The following is a 21,668-nucleotide window of genomic DNA, read 5'->3' on the forward strand; positions in this document are numbered from 1 at the left end:
GTGACATCACTGATGTGATTGGCTCTTAGGCACTGGTGGAATGAGGCATTATGACATCACAATATCTGCTCTGGATACCAGAGACTGTCATTCTGTAGTGTCTGTTTCAACCTCAGTCCTTCTACACCAGCATTCTTCAAAGCAAAGCTTGCGGGTCAGTGGTTGGGGCCATTCATACTCTGATTCTTCCCTCTCTCCTTAAAAAATGACATGAAGATGGTTTCCCACAGTTATCCACGGGGACGGGAACGGTGATGAATTTTGTCACTGTGTCATTCTCTAATTTCCTAGGAAAAACAGCTGTGCAAGCACAGTGAAGAACTGGACTGAATCAACACCTTGGGGGTTGAGCTGGGTGGGGTGGGAACCCTGTGTTAATGAAATGTACTAATACAGAATGTTGATGGTATATTTTATATTAGGGTTACCAGATTTCCGGAACAAAAATTCGGACCCATGGCCCTGCCCCCAGGCCCATCCAGTTTGGCCCGTCCTGCCCCACCCCCACCCACAGCTCTGCCCCCTCAATCTGTTCGCTTGTCAGGAGGGCATCTGCGCTTACGCTGGTGTGATGCGATGATGCACGTGACATCACTGCGTTGCATCACAGATGCCGTCTGGATGTCGCTGCGAGCTGGAAGCTTTTCAAAACGCGGACAAAGTGCTGGGTTTTGAAAAGCCATCCGGACCCCATGTCCTCGAAAAGGAGAACCTGTCTGGGGAAATCCAGATGTCTGGTAACCCTATTTTATATAGAATAGAGTCAAAAGTCATTAACTGTCAACATACAGGTATACATGACAGATGTAGATGAACAGTACGGATGGCCAGACTGGATAGGCCAGGGGTAGGCAATTCCGGTCCTCAAGAACCATAGGTCAGTTCAGGTTTTCAGGATATCTACAATAAATATGCATGAGATAGATCTCAAAGAGGCAGTGCATGCAAATCCATCTCATATATATTCATTGTTGATATCCTGAAAACCTGACCTGGCTGCGGCTCTCGAGGACTGGAATTATCTACCCCTGGCCTAGGTGGTCCCTGAGGATTGAGTTGAAAACCACTGGTCTAGGCCATATGGTCTTTATCTGCCTGCATTTTTCTCTCTTTCTGTAAGTACTTCTTCTAATGTACTACTAACTACCTATCGTACCATCGGGCTGAAAAACATGTTTATAATTTTAAAAATTATCTGAAGAAGAAGGTATTGCCTTCAAAAACTAATTTAAAATGTATTTAGTCCAATAAAGAAGATATCATTTTTTCTTTTAATTTTTTTTTTTATTTATTACCAAAACCAAAGAAATAACCCATTTTCACAAACAAAAAATAATGGTGCTTTCTGTTATGTTTTGATTACATCATCGTTTGTCTTGTAAGGAAATCCAATTCGGTACAATCCTGCTTCCACCAACAACATTTTGCCTTCCTTGTACAATCGAGCATCCTCTCCAGACTAGACTATTGTAACTCCATCTATTTAAGTCTAACCAAAAAGAGTCTTCAAAGACTTCAGCGGATTCAGAACACTGCGGCCAAGCTGATCTTCGCAAAAAGCAAATTTGATCATGTTTCCCCGCTTCTGTCCAAACTTCACTGGCTTCCAGTAATTTCCAGGGTCCATTTTAAATGCGCCTGCCTAGCTTTTAAGATCCTACACGGCATCCTCCCTCCCCTAATTCCACCATCTTGGAATTCCTTGAGTCCTGATACCACCAGATCCACCCATAAACTTAAACTATCCTTCCCCTCGCTAAAAGGTATCCTCTATGTGGGAAAATTAGGGAAATCTCTCTTCTTCAGAATCACTGAGCTTTGGAATAACCTTATTGCCCTACTACGGAATCTAGGCTCCTTCCAACTATTCCGAAAGCATCTGAAAACTAGGCTATTCATAAAAATGTAATGCTCTCTTTCCCCTATACTCAACCTCCAACCCCATTTTGCTGTTCCTTCCTTACAGTAAGATCTTGTAAACCGTGCCGAGCTCTATAATTATGGAGAGAATGCGGTATATAAACTTAAGGTTTAGTTTGGCACAACATGTTTTTTGAGAGGATTTTTTTTTTTTTTTTTTTTACAGTAGCTTTGTACAGGGAGTCTGGCTTTAATACAGAGATGAAACAGAAGCCCGGGACATGGCTGAGACAACCAGGAATTGACACCTACGGAGGCCAAGTGCTTTCACAGATTCCCTATTCTTCCTATCTTGTTTATCTCATGCAGTGGGTCTTGACCTTTGGAAGACTGCGGATTCTATTGCATCTGTCAAGTCTTGTGAATCTCAATATCTCTCCTCACTTCTCTCTCCTTATGGTGTATAAGTCGCTCTTAGCTTTACCCTTCTCCTCCACTGCCAATTCCAGACTTCGCTCCTTTCATCTAGCTTCCCCCTATACCTGAAATAAATTACCCGAGTTTGTCCGCCAAGCCCCTTCCCTTGTTTAAAAGCAGACTGAAAACCCACCTTTTTGATATAGCCTTCAATCCATAACCCTGCTCCCCACAGCCCACCAACCCAGCCAGAAGATTAACCGTTCCCCTTAACTGAATCCATGGCATCCTGTTTGTCTGTCTTGGCTGTTTAGATTGTAAGCTCTTCTGAGCAGGGACTGTCTTCTTCTTCTTTGTGACTCTGTACAGCGCTGTGTGCTTCTGGTAGCGCTATAGAGATAAGTAGTAGTAGTATTGCTTATCTTCACATGTATAGGATCACAGGGAAAATATGGACATTTGCAGCTTTTCAGGTCCTTTACAAGGGGCATTAGAGAATGTTTCATGCATTTTCCAACTTTCATTTCTGTGCCTTTTCAACTTACATATATCATTTGCAAAACTATAGAAACATGACGGTAGATAAAGGGAAAATGGCCCATCCAGTCTGCCCATCCGCAGCATCCACTATCTCCTCCTCTCCCTATTGGCTAAGGCTCTTAACATTTGCATCTCTTCTTCCTATAGGCTAAGGCTCTTTACACCTGCTTTGTGATTATAGAAACATGACAGCAAATAAAGGCCAAATGGCCCATCTAGTCTGCCCATCCACAGCAACCACTCTCTCCTCCTTTCCCTATTGGCTAAAGCTCTTTACAGCTGCATTGTGAGGTCATAGAGCTTTGTGGTTATAGAAACATGACAGCAGATAAAGGCCAAATGGCCCATCCAGTCTGCCCACCCACAGCATCCACTCTCCTCCTTTCCCTATTGGCTAAGGCTCTTAACATTTGCATCTCCTCTTCCTATAGGCTAAGGCTCTTAACACCTGCATTATGATCTCATTGAGCTTTATGGTTATAGAAACATGATGGCAGATAAAGGCCAAATGGCCCATCCTGAGCATCCAGTACATCCTCCTCTCCCTATTGGCTAAGGCTCTTAACATTTGCATCTTCTCTTTCTATTGACTAAGGCTCTTTACACCTGCATTGTGAGGTCATAGAGCTTTATGGTTATAGAAACATGATGGCAGATAAAAGCCAAATGGCCCATCCACAGCATCCACTATCTCCTCCTCTCCCTATTGGCTAAGGCTTTTCACATTTGCATCTCCTCTCCCTATTGGTTAAGGCTCTTAACACTTGCATTGTGAGATCATAGAGCTTTATGGTTATAGAAACATAGAAACATGACGGCAGATAAAAGGCCAAATGGCCCACCCAGTCTGCCCTTCCGCAGCATCCACTACCTCTTCCTCTCCCTATGAAATCTCAGGTGCCTGTCCCCTGCTTTCTTGAATTCAGACTCAGTCTTTGTCTCCACACCTCTACTGGGAGACTATTTATTTATTTATTCAATTTTCTATACTGTTCTCCCAGGGGAGCTCAGAGTGGTTTACACATGAATTTATTCAGGAACTCAATCATTTTTCCCTGTCTGTCCTGGTGGTCTTACAATCTATCTAATGTACCTGGGGCAATAGGGGGGATTAAGTGACTTGTCCAGGGTCACCCACAACCTCAGGGTGCAGAGGCTGTAGCATTAACCACTGCGCCACACTCTCCCCTTCTCCATGCATCTACCACCCTTTCTGTATTTTGAGTGTGTGCCTCTTTTTGTAACTAGAAAATCTGGTAACCCTAGGTTCACTTTATGCTGAATATTGCACTTAACCCCATATGTGTTAACTGATGTCCAGAGATACTCAATGTAAGTGCCTGGACATGACCTGGCATTGAATATCCATGGATATCTATCCCTATAATCTACTATATTAGTGCAGACATTTATACCAGCTCTCCCCCCCCCCCCCCCCACCAAGGTTCTCCCTTTTGCTTCTTTCCCACTGCTGGCCATTCCCCCATCAACTCCCACTGCTTGCTTGCTTCCATTCCCAAAAGGTCCTCTTTTCCTGCTAGCCCACAGCACCTTCTGCTATTTGCCTCTACTCTTAATCTCCCCTTCTGTTGCTTGTCCCCGCCACCCTCCCCAGCCCGGTATCAGTTTCCCTTCCCCCGTTTGTCCTTCCTTATTGCTTCTTATATTTACCTTCATTATGATCTGAAGGTCAATGCTGTCCCGGATTCGGCCTTCTTTTCGGGCTTTAGATGCTAAATTTCCAAACCAGACAAAGGGGACCCAGTATTTAAGATGTGGAGATTTCAGGCTGTCAAAGAGCTTCCTCTCCTCCGCTGTCATGAATCCTGTGGGTAAAAAGATGCGGTGCTTAGGATGACTCAGGGCAGTGGATTTGCACAGGCCGTGCTCTATAGATGAAGCTGAATTAACTCAGTTTGCAGACAGTTCATCGAGAGCTACATGGAAGACATCTGTTAGTAGTGGAATTTCATCTGAACTTTGGAGGAGGAGAAATAATGACCGGGTCATCTGATTGGTCCATTTGTTCTTTTCTGGCACAAGAAGTGCCTGGCAAAGTTTCTGCCTGAACCCAAAATATATTCTCCTAATATTGACTGATGACTGTGATAACACCCCACCTCCTAAAATTCTTGTCCATAGAGGTCATGCTACCCAACCAATAATGCTCCAGTGTTACCAAGCTATCGTTCTAATTTGTCAACAGACAAAGGTATGTCCCCCATATTGTTTATCACATCACCATCATATCGGGATATTTTTGTGTTGGTCTCTAAGCCAGTGATCTTTTTTTATGTAACATTTTAAAAGGTCTATGGCTCCTATATGTATTCTCATTGCACAGTACATATTAGAGAATGACACGGGGACAAATTTGTCCCCGTCCCTGCAGGAACTCAATTTCCCCGTTCTGTTTACGTGAGTTTTGTCGCTGTCCCTGTCCCCATTCCTGTGAGCTCTGCCTTAACCACACAAGCCTCGAACACTTATGATTTTAAAGTGTTTGAGGCTTGTGTGGATGAGGACGGAGCTTAGGCATTGGTGGAATGAGGCATTATGACATCACAATCTGAGCTCTAGAATGTTGCTACTTAGGATTTTAAAGGGTTTGAGGCTTGTGCGGATGAGGACAGAGCTTAGGTATTGGTGGAATGAGGCATTATGACATCACAATCTGAGCTCTAGAATGTTGCTACTTAGGATTTTAAAGTGTTTGAGGCTTGTGCGGATGAGGACGGAGCTTAGGTATTGGTGGAATGAGGCATTATGACATCACAATCTGAGCTCTAGAATGTTGCTACTTAGGATTTTAAATTGTTTGAGGCTTGTGTGGATGAGGATGGAGCTTAGGCATTGGTGGAATGAGGTATTATGACATCACAATCTGAGCTCTAGAATGTTGCTACTTAGGATTTTAAAGTGTTTGAGGCTTGTGCGGATGAGGACAGAGCTTAGGTATTGGTGGAATGAGGCATTATGACATCACAATCTGAGCTCTAGAATGTTGCTACTTAGGATTTTAAAGTGTTTGAGGCTTGTGCGGATGAGGATGGAGCTTAGGTATTGGTGGAATGAGGCATTATGACATCACAATCTGAGCTCTAGAATGTTGCTACTTAGGATTTTAAAGTGTTTGAGGCTTGTGCGGATGAGGATGGAGCTTAGGTATTGGTGGAATGAGGCATTATGACATCACAATCTGAGCTCTAGAATGTTGCTACTTAGGATTTTAAATTGTTTGAGGCTTGTGCGGATGAGGATGGAGCTTAGGCATTGGTGGAATGAGGTATTATGACATCACAATCTGAGCTCTAGAATGTTGCTACTTAGGATTTTAAAGTGTTTGAGGCTTGTGTGGATGAGGACAGAGCTTAGGTATTGGTGGAATGAGGCATTATGACATCACAATCTGAGCTCTAGAATGTTGCTACTTAGGATTTTAAAGTGTTTGAGGCTTGTGCGGATGAGGACGGAGCTTAGGTATTGGTGGAAAGAGGCATTATGACATCACAATCTGAGCTCTAGAATGTTGCTACTTAGGATTTTAAATTGTTTGAGGCTTGTGCGGATGAGGATGGAGCTTAGGCATTGGTGGAATGAGGTATTATGACATCACAATCTGAGCTCTAGAATGTTGCTACTTAGGATTTTAAAGTGTTTGAGGCTTGTGCAGATGAGGACGGAGCTTAGGCATTGGTGGAATGAGGCATTATGACATCACAATCTGAGCTCTAGAATGTTGCTACTTAGGATTTTAAAGTGGTGAGGCTTGTGTGGACGAGGATGGAGCTTGCAGGAATGGGGTAGGGACAGGAAAATAATTTGTGGGGATGGGAAAATATGTTCCCGTGGGGGCGGGGAAAATTTGTCCCCGTGTCATTCTCTAGTACAGGGGTGCCCAAATGGTCGATCGCAAAGGCAATGCGAGTCGATCATGTTGCCTTTGCGATCTTTTTCTCCCTGCTGCTTCCCCAAGCCAGGCCTGATGCATACAAGCGCCGGACTCATAAAACTTCACCTCCGACGCCAATTCTGACGTCGGAGAGGAAGTTAGAATTTATGCAGGAGGTGAAGTTTTGTGAGTCTGGCGCTTGTACGCGCCAGGCCTGGCTTGGGGAAGCAGCAGGGAGAAATTGCATTGGTGGCTTGTTGGTGGGGGGTAGGGAAAGAATCGGGAAGTGGAGAAATCAGCACGATGGCTTGACGGGGCAGGGGGAGAGAGAAAGAAAGGCAGAAATAAAGAGGGGGGCCAGGGGGAGAGAGAAAGAAAGTGGGGTGGGGGGGCAGAGGAAGAGAGAAAGAAAGGCATAAAGTCCTTTGTCACAAGTGATGCTTGGGAGGTTCTACAAGATAAGTGATACCAGATTTCCCGTTTTCAGCCGTGTATCAAATTAAAAGAGATCCATACAAGGGGTAATATTTTTCAGGTGATGGTAATACCTGCTTCTACCACATGGTCCATGGTTGGAAATCTTTTGTAGACCGCTACACTAACAGAGCGGAAGATGAGCAGGGCGGTGAGGTTCACATAGCGCATTAATGTCCTTCGGAGTAAGCGTCCATATTCATCTCTTCCATGAACGCTGCTGGAGATCAATATCATGAGCCGGTCCGGCCACGGGAGGTTCACAAATTGGTTCCACCATCGATTTACTACTAAAGTTACATAAAACCCTAGGAAAAAGCACAGTACATTGACGTTTGTCCTACGAGGTCAAAGGCATTTGTAACATCACGTCATCAGTCCTTAGTTTGGAAATTGTTATCCAGGTTATAAGCTTTAACCTAAATGCCAAAATTTAGGTGCTGGAAAATGTACGTCACACAGTACGGCAAAACATTAGATCACCGGGATCAACAAAATCATTTCATTAATTTAGGAAAAGAAGGTGATAATAATTGCAAGTGGAAGAATAATTCAAATATGATATTACAAAGAAATGCTAGAAATTGACTGGGATCTCTGGAATTACAACAGAAAGTAGATGAACCTTTTGGATTCTTTTCTGCTGTCAACATTTATGTTTCGGCGTGGCGTCTGGGCTTTGGAGATCGAATGGGTCCTTTTAGATTCAAGGACGTTATCATTTGTTGATTCATTCTGGAAAACTCACTCCAACACAACTCGTGTCACACATCTCTTCACTTCCTGTTTCAAGTTCATTGTCCTTAAGTATATTTAATAATAATAATAACAGTTTATAAACCGCAGGACCATTAGGTTCTATGCGGTTTACAATGATTAAAAGATGGTACAAATTGAGTGAGCTTAGCAGAGTTAAAAGCTAGTGATTTACAGCTCTAGGGATCAGTTATTGTGGAGAAAGAGTTGTACGGGTCAGCTGTCTAGATACTTCAGGAACAGATATCAAGTTTCAAGTTTTTATTAATATTTGATGAATCGCTTATTCAGTTTGCTAAGCGATGTACAACTTCAAAAAACAGATGCGAAGACTAACAAAGTGACTTCAGACTTACGAATCTAGAACAGACATGAGTCGGGCGGGTAGGAGGGAAAAGTTACAAATCTTTGTTTCCTGAATTCCCCATAAGTAGTGGGTGTAAGCAATTGTTCTAGATCTTTACCCCATAATCCTGCCTGATGTGAGAAAGGGTGTTGATGATGTCTTTTGAGTTTACATCCTCTAACTGGAGGGTGAATTTCAAAATTTGTTGTGTAAATAGCTATTTACCTTGAAAACAGCCCACTCCAGCTTGTCGACTCGACACTGCCACTGTTTTGTTCAAGACCCTAGCAGTGTCGGGCGTCCCAGTTCTGCAGGCATGTATACTGTTTATTGGATTTGCACACTTGTTGTGCACTTGTTGATCCCTTTCTTTGTGGTGTCATCCATATCTATCAGCCATTTTGGAAAGGGGCCATGTACACGTGGTTATGCTTGCCATGTTTATAGTGCCAGGAGGTGTGGTAGGAGCACAGAGAGAGAGTGGTTTGGGCAAGCCTAACATACCACCTCCCCCTTTTACAAAACCGTGCTAGTGGTTTTTAGCGCAGGCCAGTACGCTGAATGCGCTGCTCCCGACACTCATAGAGTTCCTATGAACGTCGGGAGCAGCGCAGAGCATTCAGCGCACCTGCCTGTGCTAAAAACCGCTATTCTGTTTTTGTAAAAGGGGGAGATATTAAGGTGGATTTATTTATATCACAGTTTTTGAGAGCGGCTTCCTGTGGTGCAGAAGTAAGGGAAAAATACAAAAAATAAAGTTTGACAAGAGGATCAAATACACTCTACCAACCTAATTCTCTGTCTCCACTCAGGGCCGGCTCAACCTTTGGACCAGGTGAGGTTCTGGCCTGGGGTGCTAGTGATAAATCCCAGTCTACCTTCAAACTAGAGGGATAGATGCTGGACTAAGATTTTGGCACTCTTTATCTTAAATGTCCTGAGCTGGTGCCTCGACTGGTCCAGCAGGAAGGAGAGACTTGAGAGAGAGAGCAGGAGATACCAGATAACATGTGGTAGGGGTGCCAATGAAAAGCTTGGTTCAGGGCACCACAGTCTCCACCCTTAGCACTCACACAGAAACAAAATAAATTTTTAACACTTCCTTACACATTACCACCCCAGTTTCCATAGCTGTGAACCCTTCACTGCAAATGCCTCATCAAGATGCCTTGCCAAATCTCACCTCCTTGATGCATGGAATGGATAACAATTGTTCCCCCTATGACCACAAACCTTTGTGATGGAACACTGTCCTGGACTGTGTCTGAAGATAGACTGAAGCACTACACATCCAAACCTTAAAACGCAACATCAGGACCTTATGAAAGGTCTGAAATGGAAGAAGCAGCCAGTAAAGGGACATCAAAATGATGAAAACTTGCCAAGCTTTCAATCAACCATGCTGAAAGTTCACAACGAGCTACAGGTGCTGGATCTCTCAATTTCCTGATGCTTCCCAATCTCTCTGTACACAGAAAGGGTGGTAAATGCGTGGAACAGTCTCCCGGAAGAGGTGGTTGAACCAGAGATTGTGTCTGATTTCAAGAGGGCCTGGGATAGGCACGTGGGATCTCTCGGAGAAAGAGATAATGGTTACTGCAGATGGGCAGACTAGATGGGCCATTTAGCCTTTATCTACCGTCATGTTTCTAGACTGAAGCAAATATTTTATACTCTTCCCACCCCCCGTCCATATCGAATCCCCTTCCCTATAATATCAATAGTTTGTTGCATGCAACTGGAACTAAATGCCAATGGTGTAGCACCCTTGAACCATACTGTTGAAGAAAGTCCATTACATTTCTTCTCTCTTGTATATATTGTATTTCCTCAACCAGTTATTGACATCCCCCTCCCTATTCACCACCCACATAACTAAACAACAGAAACAAATATGAAACAATTCCCACCCCGTACCAAAAACATATCTCTGTTCAACAACCCAACCCTCATCCCTGTTGATTTACACACCTTAAAAAGAAACAAGGCAGCGACTACAAATTCCCCAGCCAACAGGACAAAGCAGACAACAATGCCACAATGCCCTTAGGGCAGTGGTTCCCAACCCTGTCCTGGAGGTCCACCAGGCCAATCAGGTTTTCAGGCTAGCCATAATGAATGAAAGAGATTTGCATGAGAGAGATTTGCATATAATGGAAGTGACAGGCTTGCAAATCTGCTCCATGCATATTCATTAGGGCTAGCCTGAAAACCCAATTGGCCTGGTGTTCCTCCAGGACAGGGTTGGGAACCACTGCCTTAGGGTACAGGAGGAGTGCACAAAAGGACATGTCCCTTTGTGAGTGCGTTGGCAGCAGCTTGCTGCAGAAATGTTGGCTTAAATGCTTGGTCAGATAGCAATGATGTCATGGAGCTCACTACTTCTCTTCCCCCCCCCCCCCCAATAAAGTGTTTTTGTGCAGAAAATAAAACAATTAGCACATGAGAGCTCAGCACACTCAAAAGGCTGGGACAATTGTAGCCAGAAGTGTTGGCTTATTTGGCAGTTTGACCCCTAGTGGTCAAACTGTGAGATTACTACTAGGGAGTCACAGTGGCCATTCTTACACCTGGGACCATAACAGCAGGTGATCGATCCTGTTTCTGACAGATACTGGATACTCTCCAGTAAGGCCAGGGATGGGGATCAGGGGGAGTGGAGGTCCTGCTAGGAGGGGGTTGGAAGTGCCAAAATGGGTCAGCTGGGAGGTCTACTTGGTAAGGGGAGAATGAGGCAATGCAAAGTGTGATGCCTTACAAGGGGAAGACATCAGAGGACACAGGGGCTGTAGAAGCAGGGCAACATACAGTTTTACATGCTTGCTTTTTCCATGTAGAGTTTCTTGAAATTGCTGTTCCTACTGAACAGGTGGCTCTGTGATTGGTTTTCCACTTGTACAATACTGACCTGACGTCTGAATTCCAAGTTTATTTCATTTTTTCCTATCCTGCCCCCAAGGGCGTACCTTCCGGGCGGTTTATAGTCTGCAATATTCAAGGAACTGGGGTATGTGAAAGACACAAATGACGACAAGAAAGTGAGGGCAAGAGGGCAAACTGCAATTTATGAGAGAAAAGAGGGTAGAGTGAACAAATCGTGAAATAACTGCATTTTTAGCATGACTCATCCAGTGTATTTAGAAGTTAAATATCTATTAGTTCAGGTTTGGTAGATGTCCTGAAAGAGAAAAGTTTTAAAAATCTGTTTTAAATTTGCCAATTGACGTTTGAAGTCGGATTGAAGTGAATTCCCCTCTCCACGTCCTTTCTAGTTTCCAAGTTTATTATTGATTTGATATAAGGGTAATACAGATAATACATCATAAAAACCCATTAACATAAACAAACAAAAAACAATACAACTGGACAAACAGGTACAAATGGAAAAGAGGGAGTAACTCCAATAATGTTAAAGAACGAGAGGGCGGGGTTATGACAATGAGACAGAACAATGAGACTTTTTTAGTCCAATGCAAATGGACTAAAAAAAAGTTTTAAATTCCTTAAAAGGACACTCAAACTTGGAAAGCGTCTTTCAAAAGAAATGTCTTAAGAGATGACTTGAATTTCTCGAGGTTCGTTATCTCTCTTACTGCGTTTGGTGCCAAGTTCCAAAGGGTTGGGGTGACTACAGAAAAGATTGCATTTCTTCTAGTATTTATATAGTTCAGGGATAGGATTGCTAATAGATTTTGATCATGGGATCAAAGACGACATGATGAGGAATATGGTATCAAGTCTCTTAAGTAAAAGTTCCACAAGTAGTGGATAAAATACAAGCACTCAGAACGTATAATTTCCACGTAATACCTCAGGAATTCCCAGTGTTTTCACTCTGTGTGATCCTGAACCTGGGAAGCCTTTACCAGCAGAGCGATGGACACACAGGAGAGGCAGCTGACGGACAGCTGCAGAGTGGCAATATGCACTCCTATAAACCTTTGGAAAAGACACAAGTAGGTTTGGATTTGGCAATCTCAATTAACAGGGAAATTCACCCACAGTGGCCAAAGCTGGATAATCCCTTTCATTGGCTTCAGTCCCATGGAGAAGCTAACACACGTATCTATCATTTCCCTGTGGACACTGAGGCAATTCTCTAGCAATGTATGCTTTGTGATATTCTCCTTGAAACGAGAAGATGCAGTGATTTAATTCTTTCCTGCTCATGTGCTTTTTGATTAAAGAAAACCAAACCCCCATAAAAATTTGATTGACAAAACAAGAAATGACTTTGTTGATCTCACATCATGCTTGTCATATTCTCAGCAGGTGGGCTGTTAGTGGATGGGAGTTCTGCATTCCAGCACTGTTCCAGTTACCAGTTATATGACTTGGGATCTAGATTGGGCCTGGGGTTTGACTTATCTCCCGACCCTCATTTCCCGGTTCGGCATCTCTTAGCGCTGAAGCAACTCCATGCAAAGGGAACTTCTCCATCAAGGTTGAAATAGCTGCATGGATTCATTCCACCCAGTTCAGTACTCACCAAGCACAAAGGTTACTGGGATTTGCTCAGCGTATTTGTCACAGTAAAGTGATAATTTTTCAAAGTAACGTTTTTGGCTTTCTGTAAGAAAGAATCTGCAGCAGAGAAATAAAAGGCACAGCCTATTGTCATTTTTCCCCCCGTGAAACTCTTTTATGAATAACAGAAGGTACAAAAACATTACTCCACGCAGGGTGTCACCAGTGCGAGAAGAATTGTCAAAACAAGCATTGATTTAATGATATTACAAGAAGCAGCCAGTGATGTCTACAAAATCCCTGAGTGGAGTAGAACAGGTACAAGTGGATTAAGTTTTCACGCCGTCAGAAATGACAAAAACTAGGGGACACTCAATGAAGTTACAGGGAAATACTTTTAAAACCAATAGGAGGAAATTTTTTTTTTCACTCAGAGAATAGTTAAGCTCTGGAACGTGTTGCCAGAGGTTGTGGTAAGAGCGGATAGCGTAGCTGGTTTTAAGAAAGGTTTGGGCAATTTCCTGGAGGAAAAGTCCATAGTCTGTTATTGAGAAAGACATGGGGGAAGCCGCTACTTGCCCTGGATCGGTAGCATGGAATGTTGCTACTCTTTGGGATTCTGAATGGAATGTTGCTACTCCTTGAGATTCTAGAATCTTGTTACTCTTTGGGATTCTGGAATTTTGCTTTTCTTTGAGATTCTGTATGGAATGTTGATACTCTTTGGGATTCCATAATCTTGCTATTCCTTGGGATTCTGTATGGATTATTGCTACTCCTTGGGTTTTAGCCAGGTACTAGGGACCTGGATTGGCCACCGTGAGAACGGCATGATCGACCATTGGTCTGACCCACTAAGGCTGTTCTTAAGGGACATCAAAATGATCAAAACTTGTCAAGCCTTCAGTGTTCACAACGAGCTACAGTTGCTGGATATCTCAATTTCCTGATACTTCTCAGTCTCTTCGTACACTAGATTTCTCAATAAGAGTCAGACTGAAGCAAATACTTTACACTCTTCCACCCACATAGAAACATAGAAATCGACGGCAGATAAGGGCCCACGGCCCATCTAGTCTGCCCACCTTAATGTCCCTCCCCTACCTTTGCCCTGTGAAGAGATCCCATGTGCCGATCCCATTTGGCCTTAAAATCAGGCACGCTGCTGGCCTCAATCACCTGTAGTGGAAGACTATTCCAGCGATCAACCACTCTTTCAGTGAAAAAGAATTTCCTGGTGTCACCTCGTAGTTTCCCGCCCCTGATTTTCAACGGATGCCCTCTTGTTGTCGTGGGACCCTTGAAAAAGAAGATATCTTCCTCCGCCTCGATGCGGCCCGTAAGATACTTGAACGTCTCGATCATGTCCCCCCTCTCTCTGCGCTCCTCGAGCGAGTATAGCTGTAATTTGTCAAGCCGTTTTTCGTATTTGTCAAGCCTGTCCATATCGAATCCCCTTCCCTATAATATCAATAGTCTTGTATGCAATTGGAACCAAATGCTGATGGTGTAACACCCTTGAACCATACTGCTGAAGGAAGTCCATTACATTCCTTCTCAATGGCATGAGCCAGTTTGGCCGTTAAGATCTGCAACAATCAGACAGTTAGCAGTTCCGGACCTCAGTATCCATTTTCTGTGCCTTCTCTTCTGCAAGTCCACGATTGTGGAATAGCTTACCAAGAAACACTCGGTTTTGTACCACTTTACAACAATTCAAGAAGGCCTCGGATTTAGTTGTTTATTGAAACCTTCTCAAGTATGTGAGTTTGGTAGGCTTTATCAGTATATTTTATAAGAATGTTCTCAGTGATGGATTCAAGGTGGTGGAACTCCCTTCCGAAGGAATTACAACTAGAAAAGGACATCGGAAAGTTCAAGAAAGGGATAAAGACCATCCTCTTCACCAACTACTTTAAAATGCAACGCAGAGGAAAGAGCTGGCTAGTCCCCATTAGGAACACAATATAGAACACGATACAGGTCTTATGTGTACAAATACGTAGGATTTAGTATGAATATAGTACATGATACTAGTATTATATATGTATATACATAGGATGATTACTATGGTAGAAATGTGTCTGTATTGAAAAGCATTTCAGAAAACGCTAACTGTATTGTAACACCATTACAGAAGCTCATGTAAATTGCTCAGAATCGACTCAGCAGTCATTAGTAGCAGTACAGAAACTTTCAATAAACAATATTATGGGAGATAGATCCGAGGGTATGTTAATTCTTATTTTGCATGTCATATTAATTTGCAAGTCGCTTTGGTTCAAACGGCTTATGAATGATGTCAATAAAAAAAAATAAAATAAATATTACTGACCTGAGACCCAGAAATAAGACAAAGTAGTTGCAGAGATACATTGCACTAAATCCTCCAAGTTAATTCAATATATTTCTGTGATTTGCATTTATTTTTATTGATGTGACTGGGGGGGGCAGGGGGCACATAGACTTTTTTTTTTTTTTTAACCATAGTCTCATTGTTCTGTCTGGCTGTGAAGTGAACAGAGCTGACTATAACTTCCTTTGTGTATGCAATTAAGCACTTTTGACTATTTCCTAAAACCTGCGAGTCTGCCACATTTGTGTGAAGTCCTGCAGACAGCCACAAACCACGCTGCCACAAACCTAAACCTGCAAGGACGGCCTGAAAGAAATGTAGAGCGCCACTAAGGGTTTTCATTTGCAGAAATCCAGAAGGTTGAAAAGCAGAACCACAAAGTGGGGTCAATTCAAATATCTCTGGCCCATTAATAGGGCTGGTCTTGTAAGCATGCTGTAATTACAGTTTCATAGTTAAATGTGTGAATCATCCTATTTTCAAAAAGCTCAAAGTATACCAGTAATGACCTGATAAGAGGAACAGGTTCAGCCAATGGAATTTCCCATAAACTGGTCTCAGGACTCACCATAAAACCTTTCTTTTAGGAAGCTGCATCTATGGAGAACAAAAGAATAGTCTTACTGGGTCAGACCAATGGTCCATCAAGCCCAGTAGCCCGTTCTCATGGTGGCCAATCCAGGTCCCTAGTACCTGGCCAAAATCCAAGGAGTAGCAACATTCCATTCTACCAATCTAGGGCAAGCAGTGGCTTCCCCCCTGTCTGTCTCAATAGCAGACTATGGACTTTTCCTCCAGGAACTTGTCCAAACCTGTCTTAAAACCAACTACGCTATGCACTCTTACCACAACTTCCGGCAATGCGTTCCAGAGCTTAACTATTCTGTGAGCAAAAAAATATTTCCTCCTATTGGTTTTAAAAGTATTTGCCTGTAACTTCGTCGAGTGTCCCCTACAACTCTTTGCCCTCTTAACAATTAACAGATGACGTGGATGCTGTCAGCTTGGTTATTGGCATATGACGTTTGCAGCGTGAAAGTCAAGTAGTGAATTCAAAGCAAACAGGCCAGGGAGAATGCAGATAATAATACTGTAATCCCTGGGGCGATTACTGATGACAAACTAATCCAATAGCACAACACACAGGGCACTTCAGGTGTGATCATGTGATGATGTGTCTTCAGGATCAGCACTACTGATGATATAAGTGCTCCACAGGGTCTTCATTGTATCAAGGGTAAAATATCCTCAGCGCTGACAATGAGAACACATGATCATCAGATCAGGCTGTTACAAAGTCAACAGCCACCCCAAAAAGCCTGAAACTAAAATGCATTACCGTTGCTTTAGTGATAGAAGTCTGATGCTTGCAATGGAAAAACACAGTACCTGTACATCACGCTTAACAGAGTGTATAGAGTACCGAAGAGAAGGAACTCACGGTACAGCAGTTTATAGATGCTACCTTTCCACTTAAGGAGCAGTCTGTGAAATCCAAAAAAAGTGGCATTTGCAACTTTACTGGAGTAAGTGACCGTCATCTCCTGGACTGCTTCGTCTGCAATGGTGGGAAAGGACAATCAGAAGGATATTTAACAGACCGGAGCCTGAAGATAGAAGGGTTAAGTTGTACGACTGATATGTTGACTGCGGGCTCTTTTTACTAATTTAGAGCACACTAATATGTTTTATTAGAAATTTTATGTATGTTTGTTGCTGGAAAACGCTTAGATATTAAGTGGTCTATAAATGTTTTAAATAAATAATTGCTAAGAAACCCATAGGAATAAAACGGGCTACTTAGCAATTACCATGCGCTAAATCCATTAGTACACTTTAATAAAAGGAGCCCTACAAAAATTGTAGTTAGGGTAAAGGAGAATAGCAACCCATAACCCCTCCTCTGATGTATCTATTGGCTCACAGAGTTCACAGGGAGGAGCATATGGGGGAATAAGTGTGGAGAGATATTGAGGGGCTGTAGAGTGACAACAGAGGAAACAGGTACCGATAGGAGCGACTTACCTATTAAGCACAGGGGGGAACATAGGCACGGTCTGTATCTGTATATGGCCGTTTGGTGGAGGATGGGCTGGGGAGGGCTTCAATGGCTGGGAGGGTGTAGATGGGCTGGAGTAAGTCTTAACAGAGATTTCGGCAGTTGGAACCCAAGCACAGTACCGGGTAAAGCTTTGGATTCTTGCCCAGAAATAGCTAAGAAGAAAAAATTTAAAAATTTAAATTGAATCAGGTTGGGCAGACTGGATGGACCATTCGGGTCTTTATCTGCCGTCATCTACTATGTTACTATGTATAAGTGTGGCTAGATACTGAGTGGCTGTAGAGAGTGAGTGAACTTGTAGGTCAGTAAGAAGAGTCTGAACTTTATTTGGAAATGGATAGGGAGCCAGTGAAGTGACTTTAGATGAGGGATAATATATGGTGGCTCTTGCGGAATAAAAGGGGTGCAGCAGAATTTTGCACAGATTGGAGAGAGCTGGTTTAGCGGAAGACCTGAGTTGCAGTAATCTAAGTGACAGATGACAAGAGTTTGAATAAGGGTTTTGGTCAGATTTGGTAATATAGAGGAAGAAGCAACAGCTTTAGAAGTTTGTTGGATCTAACTGGAGGAGTCAAAGATGACCCTGAGGTTGCAAGCTGAGACAGGGAGAGTGTTGTCCACAGAAACAGCGAATTGGGAGGAGGGAAGTGGGATTACGTGGAAAGATAAGCTCGGTCTTTGCCATATTCAGTTTTAGATGGCAGTGAGATATCCAGGTAGCAATGTCGGATAGGCAGGCTGAGACTTGGGCCTGGATTCTTATAGAGATATCTGGTATGGAGGGGTAGATCTGGGAGTCATGAGCATACAGGTAATATTGTAAGTCATAGGAGATCAGTGCACAAAGGGAGCAGTTATATATGGGAAAAAGGAGAGGTCCCAAGTCTGAAACCTGAGATCCCCCATTGCATACACTGAAATTGCAATGGGAGAGACCAGATGAAAACTAGGAGAGAACAAAACTCTGGAATGATGACATAGCCACCATGCATTTGGAAAATGCTGACCTAGTGGTATAAAAGCTGTCTTATCCAATGTTTTTTTTCCCCATTTTTGTTTAAATTTAAAAGGGCTTTAATTATTAAAATGCTTCTCTAGGCAATTATTAAACAAGTCGGAGAAAATATTCACCTACACTACTACTATCTACACATTTCCTGAATGTTTATTACTCCTGTTACAGTTGCTGCCCTGAACATTATTTCCAAACCACAGTATCCAAATATGGTAATACTTATGTTGGTTACATCAGTCAAATTCAGCCTTAAACAGGTAGCACTGCATATTTCTTTTCAAACTTTACACACATCCAAAAATGTACTATCACTATTTCTCTGTTTACTAACCTGTTGGTCTTATTTATAGATCCAAAAAAGAAAATGTTAGTTTCTTTATTCTCTTTCTTGCCAACTTCCCAGCCCAGGTAGGAAGATCTAGGACTTGTTCTGCTCTGGGGTTCACCTCAGGGCTCTTTTGTATAGTACAGAAGCCCCCTGCTGAATGGACTGGCAAAAGCTGTGGTTAAAAATGGCTCCACTATCAGTCGGCTGTTTGTGCTAAGATATCCTGTTAGTCCCACAGAGGGCAAAAACAAACAGCAGCTGCCCATCAGACTTATATAGTCTATAATTATAAATCCACCTGCTGATCAGACAAACCGTCCCTGTTGGAGTCGCGAGCAGTCAGATTTGAGCTCTTTAAGTTTTGCTCCCTTCTCTCCTAAAAGGGTTACAGAGATTAATGGGAGCTGAAGGTTTAGGTGTCCTGATGATTTGCAACAGGTGATGAGCAAAGCCTGCGTCTCCCCCCTCCCTTCCCATATTTCATGCAGCAAGAGTGCTGTTCCACAATTTCATGGGATTATATTGTTGCCTTAAAACATTTGTGAGGTTGGTTAATCATGGTGTGACAGGGGCAGCCTTTTCTGTACTGGGGCTAGATATTTCCTCCCTCTTTGATGTTATCAGAGGCCACCCTAGCACAGCATAACCTCTTTGGGTGGAAGAGGCATAGCTCTCTCTGGAGGCAGTGGTTCCAGCACTCTCTCTTCCCTTCTGCTCAGCAACCCCCTTTCTCATCCACTCTGCTCCTTGCCCCAGATTCTTTCTTTCTTTTCCCCTATTCCTTACACTGTGGCCCCCTCTTCCTCCTCTCAAACATCTTACCTTGCATTCTGCTCTCTCCCCTGCTTGCCTTGCATTCTCTTCCTCCAGCAGCAACCTGCCTCTTTCCTTCCCCAACTGTGTCCCTCCTCGCTCTCTGCCCAGCCATAGCTCTCCTCTGCCTTAGAGGTTGACCAAATTTAAATTTTCGTTTTGGATTACGGTGCGAAAACAAGCCAAAAATGTTTTCTGCCTGGTTTTGACCAAAAGGCTACTGCAACAGTTCTGTGGGAGTGGGAGGGCTACTCTGTTTTTGTGTATGTGTGTTGAAGGGGCATATATATTCTTTGTAAGTTTTTCTATTCCTTCTTGTGTAAAAGGAACTGCTGAAACAGTTTTCATTTTGCCAAGAAACCACAAGGTCTTTTCTTTTTGTGTTCTGAGCTCTGTGTCCCCATTTTGTTCTGTAGTTGACTTGTTTTGATAAGAAACATTTGTTAAAAAAAAAACCATTGCTAGACCTTAGACAAGACAGTATTATATGCTATAATGCAGGGGTGCCCAATACGTCGATCGCGATCGACCGGTAGCTCAGGAAGGCAACGTGAGTCGATTGCAGAGCCCATCCCGGGCTCCGTGATAGACTCGCGTTGCCTTCAAAATCTACCGGCCGATCAGCCTTCCTCTCCCCGATTGCCTGGGGAAGACAGCTTCCCTCCCTTCCACTCACTCACTGCCTTCTTGCCCACAAGCGAATTGAACTCAGGCTGCGGGGCTTTAACACTGCGTGCGCTGGCTTCCCTTATTCGAAACAGGAAGTTATGTCATTCCTGTTTCAGAAGGGAAGCCGGCGCGCGCAGTGTTAGAGCCCGCCCTCCCTGCCTGGGCTCAGTTCCTCTAACAATGCGTGCTCCAAAACAGGAATGACACACCCTGCAAACTCCGGCCTTGGGGTGCAACACTCTTGGTAGCTGGCTGCAGCCACAGACGCATCCCGCACGGCCACAGCGGCAAGTATTTGGACTGCTGAAGAGACAGGATGCGGCAGCCATGCTCTGAGCATCGCCTTCCCTCCCCGTGGAACGTTTCTGTTCGTGTCCGCCCCTGAGGAGAGCACCGCCGAACATAAATGGGTGAGTGCCGTTCTCCTCACATATTTTTCTGTCACCCTCTCCCGCTCCAGCATTCCCAGAGCCAGAGAAGGCAAGTGGCTGCGTCCGTTCCTTTACTGGGGCTTCTCCAGAAGGCAGGGCAAGTAGGGATTAAAAATAAAACAAAAAATATTATAATGCATCTATATTGCTTAGCCACTAGCCGGCAAATCTGAGAGGCCCAAACCGGACATTATAACGTGTGGGGTGATGCCGCCCTTTACCTCCAGCCTGTCTACCAAACACGGAGGCGGCAGCAGACGCACAGTAAATGCCACAGGCTTCCAAGAGAAGGGAAGGAAAAGAGAAACCAGACCATGGAAGGAGAGAGAAGGGAAGGAGACAGATGCCAGACCAGAGGCAAGGAAGGAGAGAAAATGCCAGATAATGGAGGGGGAGAGAGAGATAGAAGGAGAGGAGAAAGATGCCAGGGCATGGGGGGAGGGAAGGGAAATTAAGAAGACAGATGCCAGACCAGAGAGAAAGGAAGGAGAGGAGATGCCAGAGCATGGCAGGGGAGGAAGAGATAGAAGGAAAGAAGAGAGATGCCAGGCCATGGGGTTGAGTAGGAAGGAAAGGAGGCATGAAGAGAAAGAGAAAGAAAGGGCAGGGAGAGAGCAAGAAAAAGTTTAGGGAGGAAATGAGGTCTGGAGGAGAGGAAACATACAGGCTGAAAGAAGGGAAGAAATATTGGATGCAGTCAGAAGAAGAAAGTGTAACCAGAGACTCATGAAATCACCAGACAAGGTAGGAAAAATGATTTTTAAATTTAGTGATCAAAATGTGTCTGAATTTATATCTGCTGTCTATATTTTGCACTATGGCCCCCCTTTTACTAAACCACAATAGCGGATTTTAGCGCAGGGAGTCAATGAGCGTCGAGAGCAGCGCTGGGCATTCAGCGCAGCTCCCTGTGCTAAAAACTGCTATTGTGGTTTAGTAAAAAGGGAAGGGGGGTATATTTGTCTATTTTTGTATGGTTGGTACTGAGGTGACAGTGCATAGAGTCATCTGCCTTGACTTCTTTGAAAAAACCCCGGAATAGGAATGATAATTAACATTTTCTCAGCGTACAGTGTGCTTTGTTGTTGTTTTTTTTTTTTTTAAATTTTATTGTTGGTAGATCATTTTGACTTGGTCATTTTAAAAGTAGCTCGCAAGCCCAAAAAGTGTGGGCACCCCTGCTATAATGGAAACTTCCCACTATTCCCCCCCCTTATGTTTGCTACCTCTTTCTAGTTGCTT

At 43.6% G+C, this 21,668-nt stretch overlaps 1 protein-coding gene across 5 annotated transcripts in view; it reads right to left on the minus strand.

The window, feature by feature from the left end:
* BEST3 (bestrophin 3) overlaps positions 1–19,389 on the minus strand; it is a 31,269-nt gene extending 11,880 nt beyond the window's left edge. Inside the window, exons 1-5 of one of the 5 annotated variants that reach the window (XM_033952859.1) lie at positions 19,336–19,389; positions 16,498–16,666; positions 12,775–12,869; positions 7,258–7,491; positions 4,489–4,643 (exon numbers count right to left, since the gene is read on the minus strand). In XM_033952859.1, coding sequence (XP_033808750.1) covers positions 4,489–4,643; positions 7,258–7,491; positions 12,775–12,869; positions 16,498–16,666; positions 19,336–19,342 — 660 coding nt within the window. In that variant the 5' untranslated portion in view covers positions 19,343–19,389. Of the gene's footprint in view, positions 1–4,488; positions 4,644–7,257; positions 7,492–12,774; positions 12,870–16,497; positions 16,667–18,516; positions 18,840–19,335 lie in introns of those variants that run through there. The other 4 variants (XM_033952860.1, XM_033952861.1, XM_033952862.1 and 1 more) reach the window with 4 other exon arrangements.
* Positions 19,390–21,668: the final 2,279 nt, after the last annotated feature.

Source organism: Geotrypetes seraphini, chromosome 7 (genome assembly GCF_902459505.1).
Source record: "Geotrypetes seraphini chromosome 7, aGeoSer1.1, whole genome shotgun sequence".
Lineage (NCBI taxonomy): Eukaryota > Metazoa > Chordata > Amphibia > Gymnophiona > Dermophiidae > Geotrypetes > Geotrypetes seraphini.